This window comes from Oncorhynchus gorbuscha, linkage group LG26 (assembly GCF_021184085.1).
Source record: "Oncorhynchus gorbuscha isolate QuinsamMale2020 ecotype Even-year linkage group LG26, OgorEven_v1.0, whole genome shotgun sequence".
In the NCBI taxonomy this organism is placed as follows: Eukaryota; Metazoa; Chordata; class Actinopteri; order Salmoniformes; family Salmonidae; genus Oncorhynchus; species Oncorhynchus gorbuscha.
Window position 1 is genome coordinate 34,332,563 of NC_060198.1, and position 22,472 is coordinate 34,355,034.

Genomic DNA, 22,472 nt, shown 5'->3' on the forward strand with positions numbered 1-22,472 from the left:
AACAGTACACGCGCACAATATCCTACACGCCAATCGCCAAATGCTTTTGGGAACAGGCAGCACATTTTAAAAGTCGATCCATGGAGGCAAAAGGGACAATGTCAGAGTTTAATTCAATAAAAGAAAAGCTGTGAAATGGAGAGGGCCAGAAAAGTAACCGTTTGTAAAGATTTTGTGAAGTGGTAAAAGAGGACGATAGCAGTGCCGGCTATGTTATGTGTGATGATTGTGAGGCGCAATACAAATTCGACAGTCACAAGATGGGGACTTCAAATAGGCCTATGGCACTTCAAGGGAACTGTTGGCCTACCCCAGAACCGCCTCAATTCATCGGGGCATGGACTCTACAAGGGGTTGAAAGCGTTCTCCCGGGATGCTGGCCCATGTTGACTCCAATGCTTCCCACAGTTGTGTTTCAGTTGGCTGGATGTCCTTTGGGTGGTGGACCATTCTTGATACACAAGGGAAACTGCTGAGCGTCAAAAACCAGCAGGGTTGCAGTTCTTGACACAAACTGGTGGCCTGGCACCTATTACCCTACCCAGTTCAAAGGCCCTTACATTTTTTGAATTTCCCATTCCCCTCTGAATGGCACAAATACACAATTCATGTCTCAATTGTCTCAAGGCTTAAACATCCTTTTGTAACCTGTCTCCTCCCCTTCATCTACACTGATTGAAGTGGATTTAACAAGTGACCTCAATAATGGATCATAGCTCTCACCTGGATTCAGCTGGTCAGCATGTCATGGAAAGAGCAGGTGTTCTTAATGTTTTATACACTCAGTCTATAGTCCTGCGGTTGGGGATTATATTTGGACTATTTTAATTGAAAAAAAAAATCAAAGTAAGGTACTTAATTGTTACCCAGAAGTTAAAAACAACTGCATTGGACCTGTACTATTGGCATTTCACCTTAATACCCAGTTGGCCTGTGTAACCTTCTCAAATACACACCCGTTTCTGAAAAGGATCATGTAAAAAAAAGAAATACAACAAACTTTTTTCTTAGAAATAAAATGTGGAACAACACAAATACAGCTGAAAATATTTGTATTTGGTCATTTCATAAAGATAAACCATTCAACTGATTTTACTGTAGACTAGCTAGTTGTGTGTTCAAAGGACACAAGTGCAACAGGTTAATGGAGTACAATACGGTAAAGAGTATTTTACATTGAACAAAAGAGAATAGCAGTTGTGGATATAGACAATCATACATCAATTCAGTTGAATACAAGTTGCAACAGGGAGACATCTCTCGTACAGAAGCACAGAACATGTCTATCGGGCCTCTTGGAGACAGGCCCTTTATATCACCACTGGAACAACTACAGAGAGTTGATAAGATAATGTGATAATGTGATAATGTGATGAGGAAACAACCATGAATATCCCACCGTTTGTTAGTTAAAGGCACTAAAAGCATATTAAGAATTTGTTGAGAATTGGTTGTCAAATTCTTCGAGAGGCACGATGAGTAAGTACAATGTATTTCGGTGTAACGTTCAGTTCTAATAACGTTCACTCCCACTCAACCTGGCTCCTGGCTGGCATGCTGCCCCCCCTGTTGCCAGCATGTATCATCGTGTCCTCTGTAGGTAAATCCCAGCTCTGGGCAGGTGTGGTCCTCACAATGGGAAGAGAGGCAGATGTGGCCAGCCCATCTAAATGACCTGAGAACAGTGTATCTGCACAGGTTCTGTCTCCTAAACTAAGGCCTGCTGTCAGTGAGTTCGTATCATGATGCACATCAGAGAGAGAGCAACCCTTAGGTCCACTCTTCAAGTCAGAGTTTAGTCCACAGAAAGCCTCGCTTTCACCGACTCCAAGACTTAAACTGTCAAACATATCCATCCTCCCAGGTACAGGGTCCTCCTCCCTCTCTTCATCTATCAGACTCAGTGTGGGGAAGATGATGTCCACTTCTGGTAGAGGCGGGATCACATCACTGACAAAACTGTGAGGATACTCCAGTTCTCCACTGTAGGCAGCTGGCAGGTTCACAATGTCATGATCTGCCACTTCTGATTGGGCCATAATGTTATGATATACCACTTCTGATTGGGCCACACTGTCGAACCCAACTCCTGACTGGTCCAGGCTGTTGAACGCCACAACAGGCTGTTGGGCACTGAGGTCCACGGGGTACCCCCCTTTGCTAGCCCCCTCAATTAAACCCACAGCCTTTTCATGGACCCCCGGGATACATATTGGCTCAGAGATCCCACTGCTGACACCAACATCTGTAACAGTACAGGTAATGCTCTCTAGAGGCAGTGAGAGGAGAGGGCCAACAGAAAGGAGAGTTAGTTACATCAAACAGACAAAGGAAGTGACTGAATATCAAACTAAGGAATTAAGTGCATCACAATATAAAACAATTTTCTTCTCACCCCTGCCTGCTCTCTAATGCTCCAATCAAAGACAGTGAATAATGAAGTAACTACATCTACTACATTAACAAGTTACCTGATATTTTATTTTGAGAGAGTATGCGCTGGGGCCAGACTCTGGTGGTAGGCCTGTCATCCTCCTCATCATCTGGGCAGGCAGGTGGGTCTCCTCCCATGACCAGGCCCAGAGGCACCGCCCCCACCCACTGTTTAGAGCGGACACACTGCAGGACATCCATGATCCACCGGGCCTCACGCCACACCACCTCAAGACCCTAAACAGGGCAAAGGGACAGAGAGGCAAGGGGGCTCATACACACACACTGTCCTCCTTTGATATCTATTTCATTACTCTCTATGGGTAGTCTACCTGTGAGAGCTGAGTGATGTGACCAAGGCGGTCTCTGGCCTCCTGCACCTCCTTCGTGTCCAGAGCTTCTCGCAAAGCCTGCTGGGACAGATGGGCGTCCAGCTCCAACCGAACCCAGACCTGACAGTACTGAGACAGGAAGTCTTGCTCGTACGTCCAGAAGTGCACTGTGAGACGGGAGGATTAGACATAAAATAAAGAGAAAATTCTAAGCTCACCACCACTGACCATTTACTCTGAGCCAAAACATAAATGGCATGACATCTTATATTCTCTAGGTTGTCCATGAACCTTTCCCTCAACGTCAATAAAACCAAGGAGCTAATCGTGGACTACAGGAAATGGGGGGCGAGCACGAGGAGGTTGAAATCATCAAAATGTTCTACAGCTGTACTATTGAGAGCATCTTGACTGGCTGCATCACTGCTTGGTATGGCAGCTGCACCGACGTCGACCACATGGCACTACAAAGGGTGGTGTGGACAGCCCAGAACATCACTGGGGTTGAGCTCCCTGCCACCCAGGACCTCTAAATCAGGCGGTGTGAAAGGAAGGCCCAGAAAAATGTTAAAGACTCCAGCCACCCCAATGACTGTTCTCTCTACTTCCGCACGGCAAGCACACATGCACACACTTAATTTGCTCACACACACACATATCATGCACATACATTCATACTAACTCTACACACGCGCACACACTCACATACAATCATCAAATACACTGCAGCTACTCTGTTTATCATATATCCCGATGCCTAGTCACCTTACCCCTATACATATCTAACCCTCCCACTCAGGTATCCCTGCACATTGTAAATATGGTATTGGCACTGACCCTGGAACTGATCCTGTATATAGCTTACTTACTTTCTCATATTCTTTTTATTTCTATTTCTGTGTTTTTGTTCTACTTTACTTTTTATTACTTTTTTAATACTAATACTGATATTGATTACTGCATTGTTGGGAAAGAGCAAACAAGAAAGACATTTTACTGTACTTGTGCGTGTGACACTAAATACTCGAAACTTAAACCCAACTCTGGCACCAATACATACCCAGCTCAAAGATCTGCAGTGGCATTGTAAGGCCTGTCTCCTTGGTGCCCACTAGGGGCCAGTAGCTAGAACTGAAGTCTTCACTAGGGGGCAGCAGGAGCAGCATGGACATCTTATCCCCAAACTGCAGCAGCTCCCGAGTGTAAACACCGTACTGATACGCCTGTAGGAGAGGAGAGCAGGGAGAAAGAAGTGATGATCAGAGGATGAGGACAAGAGGTTGTGAACATCGAGAGAGAAAAAGCAAAAATAAAAGAATAGAGAGAGAAGACAAGAGGAGGTAAGAGAGGTGTATCACATGATACAGTATAACATTCAAATGAGATCTAAAAGCATGTGAGTTGGAGAGTAAGTGAAACCATGGTTACCCTGTAGAGGGGGATGTTGAGCTTTGTCAACAGGAGAGTGACAGCGGCCCTGAGTGACCTCACAAACTCCCCCAGCCCAGAGATGTCCATCGAGGTCTCATCCTCACCCTCTGTGTCCTCATTGGCTGTTAACATGTTGTGGCTTTGTAACCACGCCCATTCATCGCTAAAACAAAAATGCAGCCCAAGACACATCACAAGGAACTATCATTAGCAATGATCTCATTTGACCAGTCAGTAATCCTTAAAAACACTAGAAAAACATTGAGGACACACTTAATTCTAAGTATTATACCGTATTCCATTTCATCATTGGCTATACCAGGTCAGAACAGTTTAAAAGTCCGTCTGTACGTGGCAGTGCATACTGAACTCAGTGGTAAGCTCAGTCGTAGTATGTTATCGGTGTTACCGGGACACATGGGGGTTGTGGCGCATTCTGGCGTGGCATAGCAGGTTGGGCAGCCTCTGGGGCACTAGAACCCTGATCTGCTCCACTGTGCTGCACAGCTTCAAGATGCCCACGTACAGGCCCGGCTTGGCCCACTGGACACTGTGTCTGTGGAAGGACAGCTTCTCCTGGTGAGGGACACAGAGAAAGGCATTGTTGTATTAGCACAATAAGAAGACTTACAACTGTGTATAAACATGAGCGCACAGTGTTCCAGCCAGGAAAGTTCACCTTGAGCTGCTCTGTGAGGGTGTCCATGGCAGTAGGCTCTGGGAGTAGAGGGTCCTGCTCCGGTTCTTCTCCAGCCAGGCCAGGGGGACCCAGTGGAGAGGGAGGTCTGGGGGTTTTGTGTGGGCCGCACAATCCTTCACTGTCACCAGCAGGACATTACCCTGCCTGTCCTTCAGAGGCTCATAGTACACCTGCCCCAAGTCTACTGTCCCCAGAGAGGACTGCAGAGAGAGGCAGGGAAGGAGAGAGGGAGAAAAGTATGAAATATTTTAATAGAAATAGTGAAAAGGAAAGCAAACGAGAAACAGGCAGTGAAAGAGAAAGATCACAGAAAATGTTGTCTCTTCATCTTTGCTAGGTGCTTGATTGATGAGAAGGCCATGTACAGTGACCTATCAGTGTACATTATCCTTTTTTTCACCTGTAGTTGTGCTACAGCCTGCAGGATATTGTGCCTGTTCTGAAGTAGTGATGAAGAGGAGGAGAGAGCGGAGGAGAGGGCCTGCTGGAGCCAGGGCACCTGTTGCCACGCACAGGACAACTGTAAGAAAGAGAGAGAGGGATAGAAAGATAGAAAATAGACAATGTAACTTTGGAACATATATTTCATACAGGTATACCTACCAATGTATTCAATAAGATTGACAGCTAACCTTGGCAAACCAAAGGAAGTCCTGAGAGATGGAGGTGGAGCAGCACTGGATCTCCACCAATGGGAGCTGGTCATCTGCTGTGACCAGGATGTTTTCCTTTCTGTAGAACACAGTTGCCAGGTATACACCCCTAACAATGAGACAACGAGGAAGAACAGAGGAGAGAATAAGATTAGTTTCATCCTAACAAGGGAAGACAGAAGAAGAAAACTGAATAGAGAGGTAGGTGCAATAAAGAGAGGGCAGAAAGGGACACTTGTTTGAAGAGTAGGGGATGTACTGAGGGAACAGAGACAGAGTGGGACCTTTCTCTAAATGTAACCATGGGAGAGGTTAGTGGCAGAGATACAGAGTTGTTGGGTGAGGAGCACTGCTATCTCACCTCTGTAGGAGACGGACAAACTTGGTGGCAGACTGGAAGAGCAGCTTCAGGCTGCGAGACATAGACAGGCGCTTACTGGGGCTCTGGGGCTTGGAGCTCTCTATGGGCCACAGGACAAAGGAATGAGACATTCAGACATGGAGGACCATGTGAAAGAGCCAGAGTATTATTTTGAGTGACTGATACTGTTTACTTTCTCGTGTATCATACAGGTGTGTATAAAAAAATATCTATATATAAAAAATTAATTAATGAATTTTTAAATAATTCTCCTTGTATGAGAGGCGGAACTGAGATGCTGTATCTATTTTATGGTTCAAGAAGTACACTACCTATACAGTATCCCTTGTAGTGTGGCTCTCTGGTCTGCTCCAACAGTCTCCTGACTAGAGCCTCCTTGTTCCTGCTTGGAGTTTTCACTCCCATACACTCCCTCCAGCCTGCAGAGGGAGATACAGCCCACCAGCGTTCACTGATACTCAGAGTCATATGATCCAAGGTCAGCTGTTTTCTTCAAATGGCTGAGATTGGTATTTGGGGAGCTGATTCTTGATCTGTGATTAGGGTCAACTTCTGCGCAGAGCATTGATGATAATAGAGAATATCAGAAAGCTCTTTTGTCTGGCTGTCTGCAGTTCCATTTACTCACTGGAGGGGGCAGCACTCACTGGGCTGGAGCTCTGAGCCGGGCCCCATCCCTTCACATTGTAGGCGGTCACCCTCACAAAGTAGTGCATTCCCTAAGAGACCAATACATTATCATCATGACTTCAACTTACGAACAGGCAGACCAGGGCAAATAACTTTACATTGTAGTTGTTCATTTATGCAGGTAACTGAGAGAGTTGAGGTTAAGTGCCTCCTAGCCTCAAGGTGTCCTGATTCAGGAGATGTGACCAGGGTCGTGTGTGTCTTACTGTCTTGAGTCCTGTGATGCTGTGGACGGGGGTCTTAGTGTCGATCACTTGGGCTGAGCCAAGTATACTCTTGAAGTTGGTCGAGGTGCTCCATTCCACTGTAGGAGGTGACAGGAAGAGAGACACGGATGTATCTATGATATTGAGGACTGAGTGGTAATTGCAATAGTGATTAGAGCCCATGTTAGAGTTGAACCTCACCTCTGTAGCGGGTGATCAATCCAGTGGCGATACCGTTTGGCTCTCGAATGGACACAAACAGGGAAGAGGCACTGGTCACAAACAGTGACACACTGCTTGGAGGGCCAGGGAGGTCTAGAGGACACAGAGAGATGGAGAGACATGCAGACAGTAAACACAGACTTGGAGCCAAAAGTACATAACATAAACGAATCAATGAGACTGGCTTGCGTGCATCATACTTGTCCATCATCACCCCTGACCCCTAGCCTCTGACCTGTGTGGTGGAAGCTCTCCCTCATCCTGCAGTACAGCTGCTGCCGCAGAGTCCAGAGGTGGAGCTGCCTCTGTATGTTGGCCTGCACATGTGGCCCCGCCCCTGCTCCACCCAGTAGCTCCTCCCTCCTGTCCTCCACCTGCCTGTCAGCCAACATCACCAGGGCATCTAGCTTGCACAACCACTCCGCTGGAAGACACACTGAGAGAAAGGGAGGGATGTAGGGAGAGAGAGAGAGGATAGAGAGTGGGAGAGAGAGATAATAGAAAGGTTTTGCATTGTTTACACAGTGTGGGAACAAGATAGAGGGAAAGGGTGACAGGAATTATATCTGTAAACATTACATTTAAACATCACTCACTAGTAGTCACTACCCCAAAATAATAATGTCTTAATGTACTGGATGAACCATTGTTTGTGTGAAATGTGTACAACTGTTTCTTGACCATCTCTTGATTGCACTGATTCAATCTACGTCACTGTGTAAGACTCACAGACGGGGTTGTGTCTGGCTCCTGCCTTGGTCAACACGTGCAGCAGAGGGGAGTTCTGGGTTAGAGCAGCCACGTCCAGAGGTACCAGGCCCTGCTCACTCACTCTGTTTACACCTTTCTCCCTCTCTCTTTCCCAGTCCTTCTCTTTCTTCTCTTTATCCCGTCCTCCTCCTCCGCCACACACTCTGTCCCTGCATAGCAGGCTCTGCACCGCCAGGGTGTCCTCCTTCTCCACCGCCTCCCACAGGTTCTGATACTAACACAGGGGAAGGAGAGGGGGATTGAGTGAGAAATGAGAAACAGGCACATGGAGGGATACAGGGTAAGAGGGTACATCGTCATGGGCAGGGCAGAGAAATGCAGGAAGGAAATGTTACTTGAGATGATAGTATGGAACAACAATATAAGACAATTCTCGAAGATAAAACACCCAAAATGGATCCAAAATGCACTTTCTCTCAGGATGTCTTACTGTGTGAGGGGCCTTGCATGGATGTTTCGGCATGTCTGTCTCTCCAGAAAAAGAGGACTCTCCGCCCCTCAGCCTGACCGACAGGTTTCTGTAGATGCGTTTAGGTGAAACGGGACCCAGAGAGCGCCGCCGCTGTGGCGGGTTTCTCACCGACACAGACATACAATAGATGGCACACACACAATTGGTAGAGAGTGTGCACAGCAGGATACGGGAGTTACAGGGGACGAGGTTGGAACAAAAGAGAAGAAGGTGGATGGATGATGGAGAGGTCACAGAGAGACAGCGTGAAGAGAGGAACGGTATACGGGGGAGGGAGAGGGGGAAGAAGGGAGGATGAAGGGGGTGTGAAACAGGAAGAGGTCTTTAGAGGACTAGAATGGAGTGATACAGTAGGAATAAGATGGAGGGAAAAATAGATAGAAAAACAAAAAACAGAACAAAGTCAGTCTTACTGTCATCTTACCAGCCGTTAAAACGGTTGCAGAAATGTATCACTACTTAGGGGAACCTGGGTTGAGTTGAGCAGCACTGCGTGTTGGTGGATAAGTGGATCAAAGTTACAATGCCTGAGCAGAGCAGAATGAAAATGTCTCACGGAAGTTAGAATATCTCACTCTTCTCCCCTTTGTTCCCACTCTCTAGTCTAATGCCTTATGGCTTTTCTTCCTACTCAATGGAGTCTCTGCACAAAGCAATCCCACCATCAATCTAATGAACTGAGGAAAGGAAGTCTACAGAGTGCACGGTAAACGCTTTTACACGGAGTGCTCCTGAGATCAAACATGTCATACATACAGAACCATTTCTCTGCCCTCACATTTGCCTTTATCGTGTCTTACATTAGTGATGGATAATTGTCTATTCTTCTTCACCTCTTTTCAGACAGGAGAAACCAGCAGCATTGTATCCTGCACCGTTCAGTCTTTGTTTCACTTTCCTCCCAAAAGCCCCCTGACACTTTTTTGTTGCTTTGACCAAAATGCTCTCTTTCACTTTTATTTTCTCTCCTCAGTCACTACAATCTCTTCCATCCTCTCTCTCTCTCTCTCTCTCTCTCTCTCTCTCTCTCTCTCTCTCTCTCTCTCTCTCTCTCTCTCTCTCTCTCTCTCTCTTCTGCCCTTTTTCAACTCCTCAGCTTTCCACTTACTTCCATCTACATCATAGTGTTTTTCAGACACAAAATGCATTCCCTGGCAAGAGATGCCCTTACTCCATCTTTCTGTCAAAGCTTCTTTTCCCTCACCCATTTCCCCTCCTCCCTCATTCCAATGGAAATGAAAGTCACATTCAATCTTCATGTCTGACTGGTCATGTTCTGACTAACTACGTTGTGTCTCCTAGAGAAAGTGAATTCTCTCTGATCTTGTACTGGTACTGTGGCACTTTGCTGTGGCCACGAAGGCACCTGGTGTCCCTAGCTGGCATTCTGTACCTTTTATTTGCCCACATGTGACATAACAATCCCTCACTCCTCTTACCACCTGCATTGTCTTCTCATGCATAGGGAAAAGATAAGGGTGAGACCTTCTCACTGTTATTGGTAGATTCAGTTCTATTGTTTGTTCATTGTGCATTTCATCTCTTATGGAAAGTGCTGATCTGTATCTGTGAAACCGGTTCAGTGAAGAGATTAGTGTTTATGCTGCGTGGAGGTGCCAACAGATACCAATCACTGGACAAAAAGACTTCATGTAAACAACAATTGACATTCAGTAATTAGAGTTGATATTGAAGCTTCTATGAAGTAGCATTAACATAATGCTATATGCAGAGTGTCATTATTATAAATGTATTCCACCATTCTGTTGTGACTTTTTTTGTAGGCCTAAGCAATTGCTTGATAACAGACAAAGCAATGTTTCACAGTAAGTCTATACAGAAATATTCTTTGACTCATTCCTGGCACCAGGAAGTGATGCTGTTACTCGAAAGAAACGATATAATTGCGTGAACCAAATAAGGAAACGTTGGAAGATTTTGTATACACACAGATAATGAATAAAACATCCCTGAAACATTACACAAGCATCTGACAGCAGCCAAAGCGCAAATGCAACAGTTATGCCTATGTAATAAATACACAGTTGTTTGAGTCAATGAAAGTTTAGAAAATGACCCAATTAGAATAGAATGCACAACATCATATTCAGCATGCCCATCGCATACAAACGAATTTAAAAACAGTGGAAAATTGCAAATGAGTTTAAAAATCTTTTTTTTATATACACTATTGCAATAATCCACTCGAATCCTATGGCTTCTGTAACAACCTGGTTGTGTGTTGTATTATGAATTATTAGGCAGGTAAATATGTTAGATTAAACGTATACAAGACAATACCTTCCGTAGATGTAAGCTCCTGCCTCCCCCTTGTCACATATTACACCACAAACACCACGAAAGCGTCAATTAAACGTCAATAAATGAGTCATAAAGTTACGATATCAATCGGAATTCACTCATCCCTCTCAGTGCGGTTAATCCCCTTTTATGAATGTTCACTTCTCACGGTCAAGCGAACCTGTTGCTGGGACGCTCACCATACAATTTGGTACCTCACGCCCCTCCCATCTCTCCCCCTCTTTATCTCTCTCCTTCACATTTGCTGAGGATTACATTCATGGACCAATTCAGAATTAACATGATTATACAGCTAGATAGATAAAGGTAGATACAGTAGTGGCTCCATATCAAAAGGCTAATGTTAATAGATTCGTCAGTTACTTTGCATCAATAACCTAATTGGCAAATGTAAGCCTATTACTAAATGTGAAATAAGTAGCTAATACAATGATAAAATGTTATTGTGAACCCGTTCTACAGAACCATCCATGTATTACATTCTGAAGGCTCTTATTTTTGGCTCCACATTAGTCACTCAGTCTTTTTTGGCTGGTGGTCAGAGACCTATGGTGTCTCTAAGCAACGTCAGTCTTGTCTGTCATTTCGACAGGAAGCTGAGCATCACACAGACTGAGACACACACGGTGACATGATTCAGAGCAACAGCCAATGGCCCCTATGTATGAAGATGAATGGTGATATGAACCTCTGAAGAAATGCAGACCACAGCTTCAAAGACCTTAGCCTGTGCAGATCAGAGCACTCAGATCAAAGCAAATGGGAGATTATGATTCTGTTGTAGATCCAACCCCCCTCTTCCATCACCTTGACAGGAGTCAGATCACTAACTCGCTCTGGTCCAGGGAGTTACGTGCGGCCGAGCCTGCCATTATAACAGGCCACCAGCAGTGCAGTGGGCTTGTGTTGGACAAAAACATATTTTATTCCTGGCTTCAATACTGCCATAGGCAGTGCACTTGTTTTTGGTCGCAGGTTCAAATTCGGCTTGAACTAAAGATACCTTTTTCTGTGGCAGTCCAAATATCAATGAAGTGATTTCATTGGTTGAGCCAGAAATGAGCCTTGCTGTCAAATGATTCACGATTGGCAGTTTTGCCGCGAACATCAGTAGCTAGTTAGCTACATGATTTTCTTTAGAGAAGGTTACATCTCTGACTTCTCTAGCTACTTGGTTAGACTTGATCGCTTTGTTTGTAATAACATTATTTAGCGTCTGTTAGTTATTTAAGACAACGTTAACCTATTCATTTTGAACCATTATCTGGCAGTTTAAATAAAACTAGTAAATTATCTCCGGTGACAGTCAGCTAGCTAAGCTAAAGTTAGCTAGCAACCGCGGGAGGAAAGGCAAGAAGGTAGGTTACAATACATTTACTTTAGATACATTGAAATATGACCAGTTACACAATAAAACAAACCATTCTGGTCTGCATTGATTTTCAGGGTGAAATGACGAGCGTGGACGTGATTTATGAAAAGATTCACTTCAGGCACGATCCGAAATGGTCTGTTCGTGTTCGCATGGGTCACCCGGACCAGGGCAGCTTGTTGATCTGCGTCGCTTGTGTCATTGAGATGATGGAAAGCAACAACGTTGCGGTATGATATCTAAATATTCAACATGTTTTATTAACCACATATTGGTATTTCTGCTACAACAGCTAACATGACATAAGCTGCCATCAACCCTTATATGCACTTTGCTACCCCTGTGGTTCCGTCATTTGTTTTACTCTGAGTGTCCAGGGTATCTTGAAAGGCGCAAATAACATGTATTATCATTATAATGACATCTCTTGCCCTTCAATAGTCTGTGAGAAAGTCTGTGGCGCTGTCAGGGATCAGTGGGATCCTGAAGAGCTGTCCTGGGGCTCTGAAGGAGCTGCTACTGCAGGACCACAGGGTCTGTCTGCATTTCACAGCCTCTTTACTGGGTAAGAAAGATACGCACGCACACACACACACACACACACACACACACACACACACACACACACACACACACACACACACACACACACACACACACACACACACACACACACACACACACACACACACACACAATCAAACAAAGCAAGGCTTTCTCTACCATTATTTGACTGTTTTCCGTACAGGGATGCTTCACACAGTAGAGGACCCAGCCACTCTGGAGCAGGCCATACAGGGTAAGAGGAAAGCTTAAATGGCCTGATTATACACACGGCGGCTTGAGAATGCTCACTCTTTACTGACTAAATCATAATATCTTTGTACTATTGTCTCAACTTGTACCTCATGTCACCACATTCTATAGCATGACCAGGTTCATTGGCTCTCCTAGTCTGGGTTGAAGAGAGATATGGGTTGTTGAGTGCCTCAGCAGAATTGTTAATTAGAGTGTTGCTGGTTATGGAACCACACAGGACCACTGTGTTGGAGCACTAACAAAATCACTGTGCCAGAGTAAAGTGTGAAATGCACAATTTGCAAGTTTTCAAAACCGTGTCAATTGAGCTCCATGAATAATGCTATGATAAGTCTCTCTCTTTCTCTCTCTGTGTCTTGGTTCAGTGCTGGTTCAGCTGCTCTTGGAGTTACAGAGTGAACAGTATGTGTGCTACATCCTGGATGAGATAGACACACAAGTGAGTAATATCACACATACAGGTCTATCACTGTCTCTCTGTTCCAAATTCACTCAGAAACAAAGAGACAGGAATAAATGGCAGATAGAATCTCATGCCTACCCATCGTTTGTACACTAAGCTTGTCGATAGACTTGGATTTTCCACCGTTTTGGTCATCACTTTATTGGCTTTGTCTGTTAATATTAACATGTTTCTCTCGGTCCAACACTCTGTGCTTCTACACCTGCATTGCTTGCTGTTTGGGGCCTTAGGCTGGGTTTCTATACAGCACTTTGAGATATCAGCTGATGTAAGAAGGGCTATATAAATACATTTGATTTGATTTGGATTTGATCTTTACACCAGCATATGACTGGGTCTAGTACCAGAGAGACACACGCGCACGCACGCACGCACGCACGCACGCACGCACACACACACACACACACACACACACACACACACACACACACACACACACACACACACACACACACACACACACACACACACACACACACACACACACACACACACACACACACACACACACACACACACACACACACACACACACACACATCAGTTGGGTGAAGCCAGCTTGTTTGGTAAACAGTTGAAATGTTGGCTCTGTAGTCTGTGTTGTTGTGTCACCTTGGGAAACAGTAGAAACTCTTGTGTAAACAGCAGGTGGTAGGGCTGACTGTAGGGTTGACTGGGGATGATAACAGCGGGCTGAGGTGTGGACAAGTCCTGTCACACTACCAGGAAGAAACTTAATTCGATTCAAACGGTGGAATAAAGAAGTTGGTGCACCTTTGTTACTGGAGGGAATGGAAGGGTTGTGGACTAGCTGTCATTGACAGACGGACAGGAATGAAGTCATACTGTATTCTAGGAATAGATTGAATTGGTTGGTATGAATTTAGACACAAAAGTGCGTGAAAATGATTGTCGAGCCTCCTCTCTGTCCCACGTCCAGCTGTGTGACCAGTCCAGTGTGAGGGGTTTCCTGCCCACCTTCACCTTCTTGGGGAAGCTGGTAGATGCTGTTCCTTCCCTGCCACAGAGCCTGGCCTCCAGCCATGGTGAGACTGTGTACCTCCACCATCTCTCACCAAGCTCACATTAAAATGCTCTTCATCTCCTTTGTGCTACCTATTGAGTGTTTACCTTGGATCACCCTCAATGCGTTCTCTGACATATTTCTGTTAGCACCATTACCTGTGTAATGACCAGGTACTTGGTCCATTAGTTATTTGTATCTTAACTTAGGTCATGTGGTGCTGGCATATTATTAAGAGGTTTTAGCCTGTGTGGTGGTGAGCTGTGTGTGTTATTGTGAATTTGCATGTACTGGTTTTATAGTTTGGCCACCAGCCAGAGTTGCTGAAAAACAGCACTACTACTTTGACTGCCTGTCGGCCTCCTGCTGTCTACCTCCTGCTGTCTGCCTCCTGCTATAGCCAATGTTTGCAATAATGATGAAAATGAAACATTAATTGGACTGTGTGTCTGTGCCTTGCTTGTATTTGATATGCTGCCTATATAGCTGCATGTATAACTCCCCACTTGAGTTTTGCATTGGGGCAAAAAACAATCTGCATTTTAACCACATACAAGGCCCTCTAACTGCTATTTAGTCTCTCTGTGATAATGTTAGTAGCCTACAGCATGAGTAAGCTACCTGCAGCTGTTCCACGTCTGGGCACCCGAACGATCTAGGCAGCCGAGCTCGTATCCCGACCGGTAACCAGAGTCTGAAAATGGGCGAGTTCATTTTCATCACCCAGTGCCCCGGTTGCTTATGTTTGCAATACTGTGACAACAGACCTCAAGTTTGTACAAACATGTTGAACATGTGTTTTTGTGCAACATGTAAATAGCTGTATGTAGCCTAATTCCCACCCTGAAAAAATTACATGAAATTGCGCTTATGCTTAATAACCTACTGGGGTATGGAATGCAATAGTTGTAACATGTCGAGCATATCTTCTGTGTACAACGTTCATTGGAGATCAAGGGGGCGGGGGAAGCAGCATCAGAGCACTGAGCAGCAGCCAATCAAGGAGGGGGGAGCGGCAGTGAGCGGAGCACTGAGAAACAGCTACGTAGGTAGCAGAGTGGGCAGCAGCTACATACAGTTGAAGTTGGATGTTTACAAACACTTAGGTTGGAGTCATTAACTTGTTACCACTCCACAAATTTCTTGTTAACAAACTATAGATCTAGCAAGTCGGTTAGGACATCTACTTTGTGCATGACACAAGTCATTTTTCCAACATTTGTTTACATACAGATTATTTCACTTATAATTCACTGTATCACAATTCCAGTGGGTCAGAAGTTTACATACACTAAGTTGACGGTGCCTTTTAAACAGCTTTTACATTCCAGAAAATGATGTCATGGCTTTAGAAGCTTCTGATAGGCCAATTGACATCATTTGAGTCAGTTGGAGGTGTACCTGTGGATGTATTTCAAGGCCTACATTCAAACTCAGTGCCTCTTTGCTTGACATCATGGAAAAATCAAAAGAAATCAGCCAAGACCTCAGAAAAAAAATGGTAGTCCTCCACAAGTCTGGTTCATCCTAGGGAGCAATTTCCAAATGCCTGAAGGTACCACGTTCATCTGTACAACAATAGTATGCAAGTATAAACACCATGGGACCACGCAGCCGTCATACTGCTCAGGAAGGAGACGCGTTCTGTCTCCTAGAGATGAATGTACTTTGGTGCGAAATGTGAAAATCAATCCCAGAATAACAGCAAAGGACCTTGTGATGATGCTGGAGGAAACAGGTACAAAAGTATCTATATCCACAGTAAAACGAGTCCTATATCGACATAACCTGAAAGGCCGCTCAGCAAGGAAGAAGCCACTGCTCCAAAACCGCTGCAGGAGGGACTGGTGCACTTCACAAAATAGATGGCATCATGAGGAAATAAAATGATGTGGATATATTGAAGCAACATCTCAAGACATCAGTGAGGAAGTGAAAGCTTGGTCGCAAATGGGTCTTCCAAATGGACAATGACCCCAAGCATACTTCCAAAGTTGTGGCAAAATGGCTTAAGGACAACAAAGTCAAGGTATTGGAGTGGCCATCACAAAGCCCTGACCTCAATCCTATAGAAGATTTGTGGGCAGAACTGAAAAAGCGTGTGCGAGCAAGGAGGCCTACAAACCTGACTCAGTTACACCAGCTCTGTCAGGAGGAATGGGCCAAAATTGTGGGAAGCTTGTGGAAGGCTACCCAAAACGTTTGATCCCAAGTTAAACAATGCTACCAAATACTAATTGAGTGTATGTAAACTTCTGACCCACTGGAAATGTGATGAAAGAAATAAAAGCTGAAAAATCATTCTCTCTACTATTATTCTGACATTTCACATTCTTAAAATGAAGTGGTGATCCTAACTGACCTAAGACATGGAATTTTTAGTAGGATTAAATGTCAAGAATTGTGAAAAACTGAGTTAAATGTAGTTGGCTACGGTGTATGTAAAATTCCGACAAATCTCTTTATGTTTTGCCACAAAACTTTTCCAGAAAATCCGGAACCGCAGCCTCTTCGTAATAGTTTTGTGTGTTTTACTATCTTGTCTAAGCAGCGCGGTGTCATGAGTCTATGTGGACTGCCACTATTGACGGTGCCTGCCTGCCTGTCAGCGAGCTCACGCCTCCCAGCTTATACACAGGCACTGTGGGAGGGAGAGAGAGAGTACAGTAGAGGAGGAGAAACTATTCAGTACAGAGAACTCAACTCACAAATAGTAGCCATAGCTTGTTTTCAATCATCTGTCGAATTGATGTCATTATTTTCCCTTACATTACTTTGCATAGTGTTGAAATGCACAGGCAGACGTGTTTTCTCCCTCCTTTCTCTCCTCCCGTTTGTATTGTGGTGTAGCCAGACCTGGTTGGAGCCGGGAGTCTCTCCTGGCTGGCTGCCTCTGGAGTCTGACGGGCCTCTAACTCTCAGGCTGGCTGTCTCTGGAGTCTGACAGGTGTCTAACTCTCAATCTGGCTGCCTCTGGAGTCTGACGGGCCTCTAACTCTCAGTCTGGCTGCCTCTGGAGTCTGACGGGTCTCTAACTCTCAGTCTGGCTGCCTCTGGAGACTGACGGGCCTCTAACTCTCAAGGTTGGCTGCCTCTGGAGTCTGATGGGCCTCTAACTCTCAGGCTGGCTGGCTCTGGAGTCTGACGGGTCTCTAACTCTCAGTCTGGCTGCCTCTGGAGACTGACGGGCCTCTAACTCTCAGGCTGGCTGCCTCTGGAGTTTGACGGGCCTCTAACTCTCAGGCTGGCTGCCTCTGGAGACTGACGGGCCTCTAACTCTCAGGCTGGCTGCCTCTGGAGTTTGACGGGCCTCTAACTCTCAGGCTGGCTGCCTCTGGAGACTGACGGGCCTCTAACTCTCAGGCTGGCTGCATCTGGAGACTGACGGGTCTCTAATTCTCAGGCTTGCTGCCTCTGGAGTCTGACGGGTCTCTAACTCTCAGGCTGGCTGCCTCTGGAGACTGACGGGTCTCTAATTCTCAGGCTGGCTGCCTCTGGAGACTGACGGGCCTCTAACTCTCAGGCTGGCTGCCTCTGGAGTCTGACGGGTGTCTAACTCTCAGGCTGGCTGCCTCTGGAGTCTGACGGGCCTCTAACTCTCAGGCTGGCTGCCTCTGGAGTCTGACGGGCCTCTAACTCTCAGGCTGGCTGCCTCTGGAGTCTGACGGGCCTCTAACTCTCAGGCTGGCTGCCTCTGGAGTGTGACCTGCTCCACAGAGCAGCTGTGTCTGGGCCTCTAACTCTCAGGCTGGCTGCCTCTGGAGTCTGACGGGTCTCTAACTCAGGCTGGCTGCCTCTGGAGTCTGACGGGCCTCTAACTCTCAGGCTGGCTGCCTCTGGAGTCTGACGGGTCTCTAACTCTCAGGCTGGCTGCCTCTGGAGTGTGACCTGCTCCACAGAGCAGCTATGTCTGGGCCTCTAACTCTCAGGCTGGCTGGCTTGTGTGAGCAGCTCAAACTGGCTGCGTCATAGTTAAACAAACTCAATTCAACAGGGTGTCTGACTGAGTCTGGTGTGTAGTATCAGCCTGCCATGCTTTATACACACAACGGTCTGTTCACCGCTACTCTCAGCCAAGAGTGTAGCTGGGGTTTAGTTCCTGCTTTGTTCACGGTTTGTTTTCTCACCCATCGGCCATCGCCCTTATGTTCTGTCTGTCTCTGGCTTATTGTGTGTATTTGTCTGTCTCATTTCCTCTCCCCCCACCTCCCTTTTTTCATTATCTTTCTCTCTCCCCTCCTCGCTCCCTCTCTCTCTCTCCCTCCTCGCTCCCCCTCCCTCTCTCCCCTCCTCGCTCCCCCTCCCTCTCTCCCCTCCTCGCTCCCTCTCTCTCTCTCCCCTCCTCGCTCCCCCTCCCTCTCTCCCCTCCTCGCTCCCCCTCCCTCTCTCCCCTCCTCGCTCCCCCTTCCTCTCTCCGCTCCTCGCTCCCCCCCCTCTCCACTTCTCGCTCCCTCTCTCCCCTCCTCGCTCCCTCTCCCTCTCTCTCTCTCTCTCTCTCTCTCTCTCTCTCTCTCTCTCTCTCTCTCTCTCTCTCTCTCTCTCTCTCTCTCTCTCTCTCTCTCCCTCCCTCCCTCCCTCTCCCTCTCTCTCGCTCCAGTGTCCCTATTGGAACGGTTGTGCTCCACGCTGCTCTACCCAGACGAGGGTCTGAAGGCCTCAGTCTTCTACGTGTGGCAGAGGGTGTGGGGGGCGGGGGGAGCGGCCCAGTCCCTGCCCTCCCCCCTCAGAGACAGGGTGTGTGTGCTGCTGATGCAGACCCTGTCCCACGCCTGCTCCTCTCAGCTCACCATCAACTGCCTGGGTGAGAGCCATCATATTTAGGGGGGCGGTGCTTAGTATCATATGATATGTGCATGTAACCTAACATTTAGCATGAATCAGTGAATATGGAAGTGTGTTTTCTGTTTGTGCGTAAGGCTTCCTGAAGCAGCTGCTGAAGCTGGGTGAGGTGGTGTCTGTGCTGATGAACAGCCCCTGTGAGCAGATCCGGTCTGATCTGGATCAGAGCCTGGACCTGGACCAAGAGGCCCAGTCCAGCACCCAGCTCTCCCTGGAGCGCTGCTCACTGCCACTCATACTCAAAAAGGTTTTCATCAATCTACCACCACCTTTTGTTCAAATGTGATAGCAGCAGTAGAAGATGTCTTTGACTGATTACATTGCGTTTCTATAAAACGGCAGTGTTTGAAGACATTGTCATGACGACTAATGTGTGTGTGTTGTAGCTGTTGCTGTGTGGGGATGAGACATTGCAGGTGGCCAGTGCTCAGTGTATGGCTGCTATCCTGGTCCACTCCCCCAGCCAGTACTGTGCTTCCTTCATCCAGGCAGATGTACCCGGTGAGAGAACTTGTTTGAATGTCTGAGACGCCGCTCTGTGAGCGTATCTTTCTCTCCTGTGTCTCATCATTCTCTCTCTCCCAGAGTTTCTGTTTGAGCGTCTGAACAGTGGCAGTGAGGTGCTGCTGTGGTCCGTCTACAGCTGTCTGCTGCTGCTCACTGAGGACCCGCTCTTCTTCTCTCAGTGTCACTCTGTCTACGGTGAGAGAAAGAGGACACATACACACACTCACAGTATGGCATCATAGAATTACTGAGCAAGATGTAAAAGTCACAGTGTGTGTTTGTGTTTGTGTGTGTGTGTGTGTGTGTGTGTGTGTGTGTGTGTGTGTGTGTGTGTGTGTGTGTGTGTGTGTGTGTGTGTGTGTGTGTGTGTGTGTGTGTGTGTGTGTGTGTGTGTGTGTGTGTGTGTGTGTGTGTGTGTGTGTGTGTGTGTGTGTGTGTGTGTGTGTGTGTGTGTGTGTGTGTGTCAGGTATTGAGTCTCTGGTACGTAGTCTGAAGGAGGCCCTGAGGCTGACTAACGTGGAGGTGCAGAGACAGGGCCTGCTGCTGCTCACAGAGATACTGGAGAGGTGAGGCATCAGGTCTGTCTACCTCATACATAACAGTAGAGAGGTGAGGCATCAGGTCTGTCTACCTCATACATAACAGTAGAGAGGTGAGGCATCAGGACTGTCTACCTCATACATAACAGTAGAGAGGTGAGGCATCAGGACTGTCTACCTCATACATAACAGTAGAGAGGTGAGGCATCAGGACTGTCTACCTCATACATAACAGTAGAGAGGTGAGGCATCAGGTCTGTCTACCTCATACATAACAGTAGAGAGGTGAGGCATCAGGACTGTCTACCTCATACATAACAGTAGAGAGGTGAGGCATCAGGTCTGTCTACCTCATACATAACAGCTGAGAGGTGAGGCATCAGGTCTGTCTACCTCATACATAACAGTAGAGAGGTGAGGCATCAGGTCTGTCTACCTCATACATAACAGTAGAGAGGTGAGGCATCAGGTCTGTCTACCTCATACATAACAGCTGAGAGGTGAGGCATCAGGTCTGTCTACCTCATACATAACAGCAGAGAGGTGAGGCATCAGGACTGTCTACCTCATACATAACAGTAGAGAGGTGAGGCATCAGGTCTGTCTACCTCATACATAACAGTAGAGAGGTGAGGCATCAGGACTGTCTACCTCATACATAACAGTAGAGAGGTGAGGCATCAGGTCTGTCTACCTCATACATAACAGCTGAGAGGTGAGGCATCAGGACTGTCTACCTCATACATAACAGTAGAGAGGTGAGGCATCAGGTCTGTCTACCTCATACATAACAGTAGAGAGGTGAGGCATCAGGTCTGTCTACCTCATACATAACAGTAGAGAGGTGAGGCATCAGGTCTGTCTACCTCATACATAACAGTAGAGAGGTGAGGCATCAGGTCTGTCTACCTCATACATAACAGTAGAGAGGTGAGGCATCAGGTCTGTCTACCTCATACATAACAGTAGAGAGGTGAGGCATCAGGTCTGTACATAACAGCTAGTCTATTTGACATTTTGTGAATGTATCGCAATTTGTCCTTTACATTCAGTGAAAGTGACAAGACTGGTCTCAGTGCTGAACAAGCACTAGAGAAAGGTGTGAGAGAGAGGGGTAATTTGACCTCATTCACAGTATCTCATATTTTAAAATGTATTTTTTATTTAACCAGGCATGTCAGTAAAAAACAAATTGTTATTTACAATGACGGCCTCCAGCCGTGGGTTGTTCTGAGGAATTTCCAGGTTCCTCTGGGCTGTCCAGCGTTGTTGTGGCAACAGCCTGCCTGACCACATCTCTAATGGTGCCGTGTGGCTGACATCAGAACATCACTGTGGAGCGTTGTGACAGAGAGAGGTCACAGCTGTTTATTATCTGTGTGTCTCTCTCCAGGCAGCCTGCGGGGGTGCGTCTGTTCCCCAGCGCTCCAGGGTTTGTGGCCGTGGCAGAGGCAGTGCTCTCTGGAGTCTGCTCCCCCAGTCTGCAGGTGGCAACACAGGCAGCCCACGCTGCCACCGCCCTCCTCAGGTACACGGACGGACGGACGCGTGCTGGCTGTGAGCACCACAAACATGAGCTACATGTTGATTTCTCTCTGTACTGTGTGTCTCTGTAGGGTGAACCACCAGTCCAGCCCAGTACAGTACAAACAGCTGGAGAAGCTGGTGGAAGACATTATTGCTCGGTGCACTGAGCTGCCCTTACCTGCCTCCTCGCGGTGCCGAGTGAGTCAGTCTCTGTTCAGCTTTGTGTGTCAGCAAGGGGGGGGGACTCCACTTCACTTCAGGAAACACCATTGGAAAGGTTTCTTGACTGTGTCTCTGTTACTCTCTCTTCCAGGTGAGCCTCAGAGGAGATGAGCCCAGCAGCCAGGCCTCAAGAGCGGGAGGGTTTCTACTCCAGGCCCTGGTCTGTTTCCATGCCGCCTGCAGGTCAGTGAGGCAGAATGCAATTGTTGCAGTCACCGACAACATTTACCCTCCGCCCCACCCCACTATTTCCAGTGTGTTTAATGTGTGTCTGTGTGTTCCAGGCTAGTGGAGCAGTGTTCGTCTGAGCCTGGCCTGAAGGAGAATGTGTTCACAGCTCCATCCAAGCAGGTTCAGGGTCAGGACCCGCTGGAGTCCCTGTGTCTGTGTCTGCTACACTGCTGTGACACTGTTTGCATCCCCACCGTCACAGTGAGCCCCGCCCCCAGCACACACACGTTCATGCACCATGTGTCTACACATTCACACACTGTGTGTGTGTGTGTGTGTGTGTGTGTGTGTGTGTGTGTGTGTGTGTGTGTGTG

General features: G+C 46.8%; 2 protein-coding genes across 7 annotated transcripts in view; one reads left to right on the forward strand and one right to left on the reverse strand.

The window, feature by feature from the left end:
- Positions 1 to 1,037: 1,037 nt before the first annotated feature.
- On the reverse strand, positions 1,038 to 10,580 carry LOC124015113 (ankyrin repeat and fibronectin type-III domain-containing protein 1-like). Its single transcript, XM_046330059.1, is given in 19 exon segments — positions 1,038 to 2,269; positions 2,472 to 2,670; positions 2,766 to 2,932; positions 3,826 to 3,988; positions 4,194 to 4,359; positions 4,606 to 4,772; positions 4,876 to 4,916; positions 4,919 to 5,096; positions 5,297 to 5,416; positions 5,529 to 5,658; positions 5,911 to 6,010; positions 6,243 to 6,350; positions 6,560 to 6,650; positions 6,828 to 6,925; positions 7,029 to 7,142; positions 7,285 to 7,485; positions 7,779 to 8,034; positions 8,251 to 8,624; positions 9,093 to 10,580. Coding segments are annotated over 18 exon segments (3,207 nt in total). The 5' UTR covers positions 8,413 to 8,624; positions 9,093 to 10,580; the 3' UTR covers positions 1,038 to 1,523.
- A 1,103-nt stretch (positions 10,581 to 11,683) lies between these two features.
- Positions 11,684 to 22,472, forward strand: part of LOC124015669 (meiosis inhibitor protein 1-like) — a 34,145-nt gene continuing 23,356 nt past the window's right edge. For 2 of the 6 annotated variants that reach the window (XR_006835204.1, XR_006835205.1), the window contains exons 1-15: positions 11,684 to 11,972; positions 12,061 to 12,216; positions 12,428 to 12,551; positions 12,735 to 12,785; positions 13,171 to 13,244; positions 14,209 to 14,314; positions 18,890 to 19,093; positions 19,209 to 19,378; positions 19,518 to 19,632; positions 19,717 to 19,833; positions 20,106 to 20,205; positions 21,572 to 21,706; positions 21,795 to 21,903; positions 22,019 to 22,110; positions 22,212 to 22,359. Coding sequence is in view for 4 of the 6 variants with exons in the window: in XM_046331052.1 (XP_046187008.1) it covers positions 12,067 to 12,216; positions 12,428 to 12,551; positions 12,735 to 12,785; positions 13,171 to 13,244; positions 14,209 to 14,314; positions 18,890 to 19,093; positions 19,209 to 19,378; positions 19,518 to 19,632; positions 19,717 to 19,833; positions 20,106 to 20,205; positions 21,572 to 21,706; positions 21,795 to 21,903; positions 22,019 to 22,110; positions 22,212 to 22,359 (1,695 nt within the window). In the remaining 2 variants the exon portion in view is untranslated. The remainder of the gene's footprint in view (positions 11,973 to 12,060; positions 12,217 to 12,427; positions 12,552 to 12,734; positions 12,786 to 13,170; positions 13,245 to 14,208; positions 14,315 to 18,889; positions 19,094 to 19,208; positions 19,379 to 19,517; positions 19,633 to 19,716; positions 19,834 to 20,105; positions 20,206 to 21,571; positions 21,707 to 21,794; positions 21,904 to 22,018; positions 22,111 to 22,211; positions 22,360 to 22,472) is intronic. The other 4 variants (XM_046331054.1, XM_046331053.1, XM_046331052.1 and 1 more) reach the window with 3 other exon arrangements.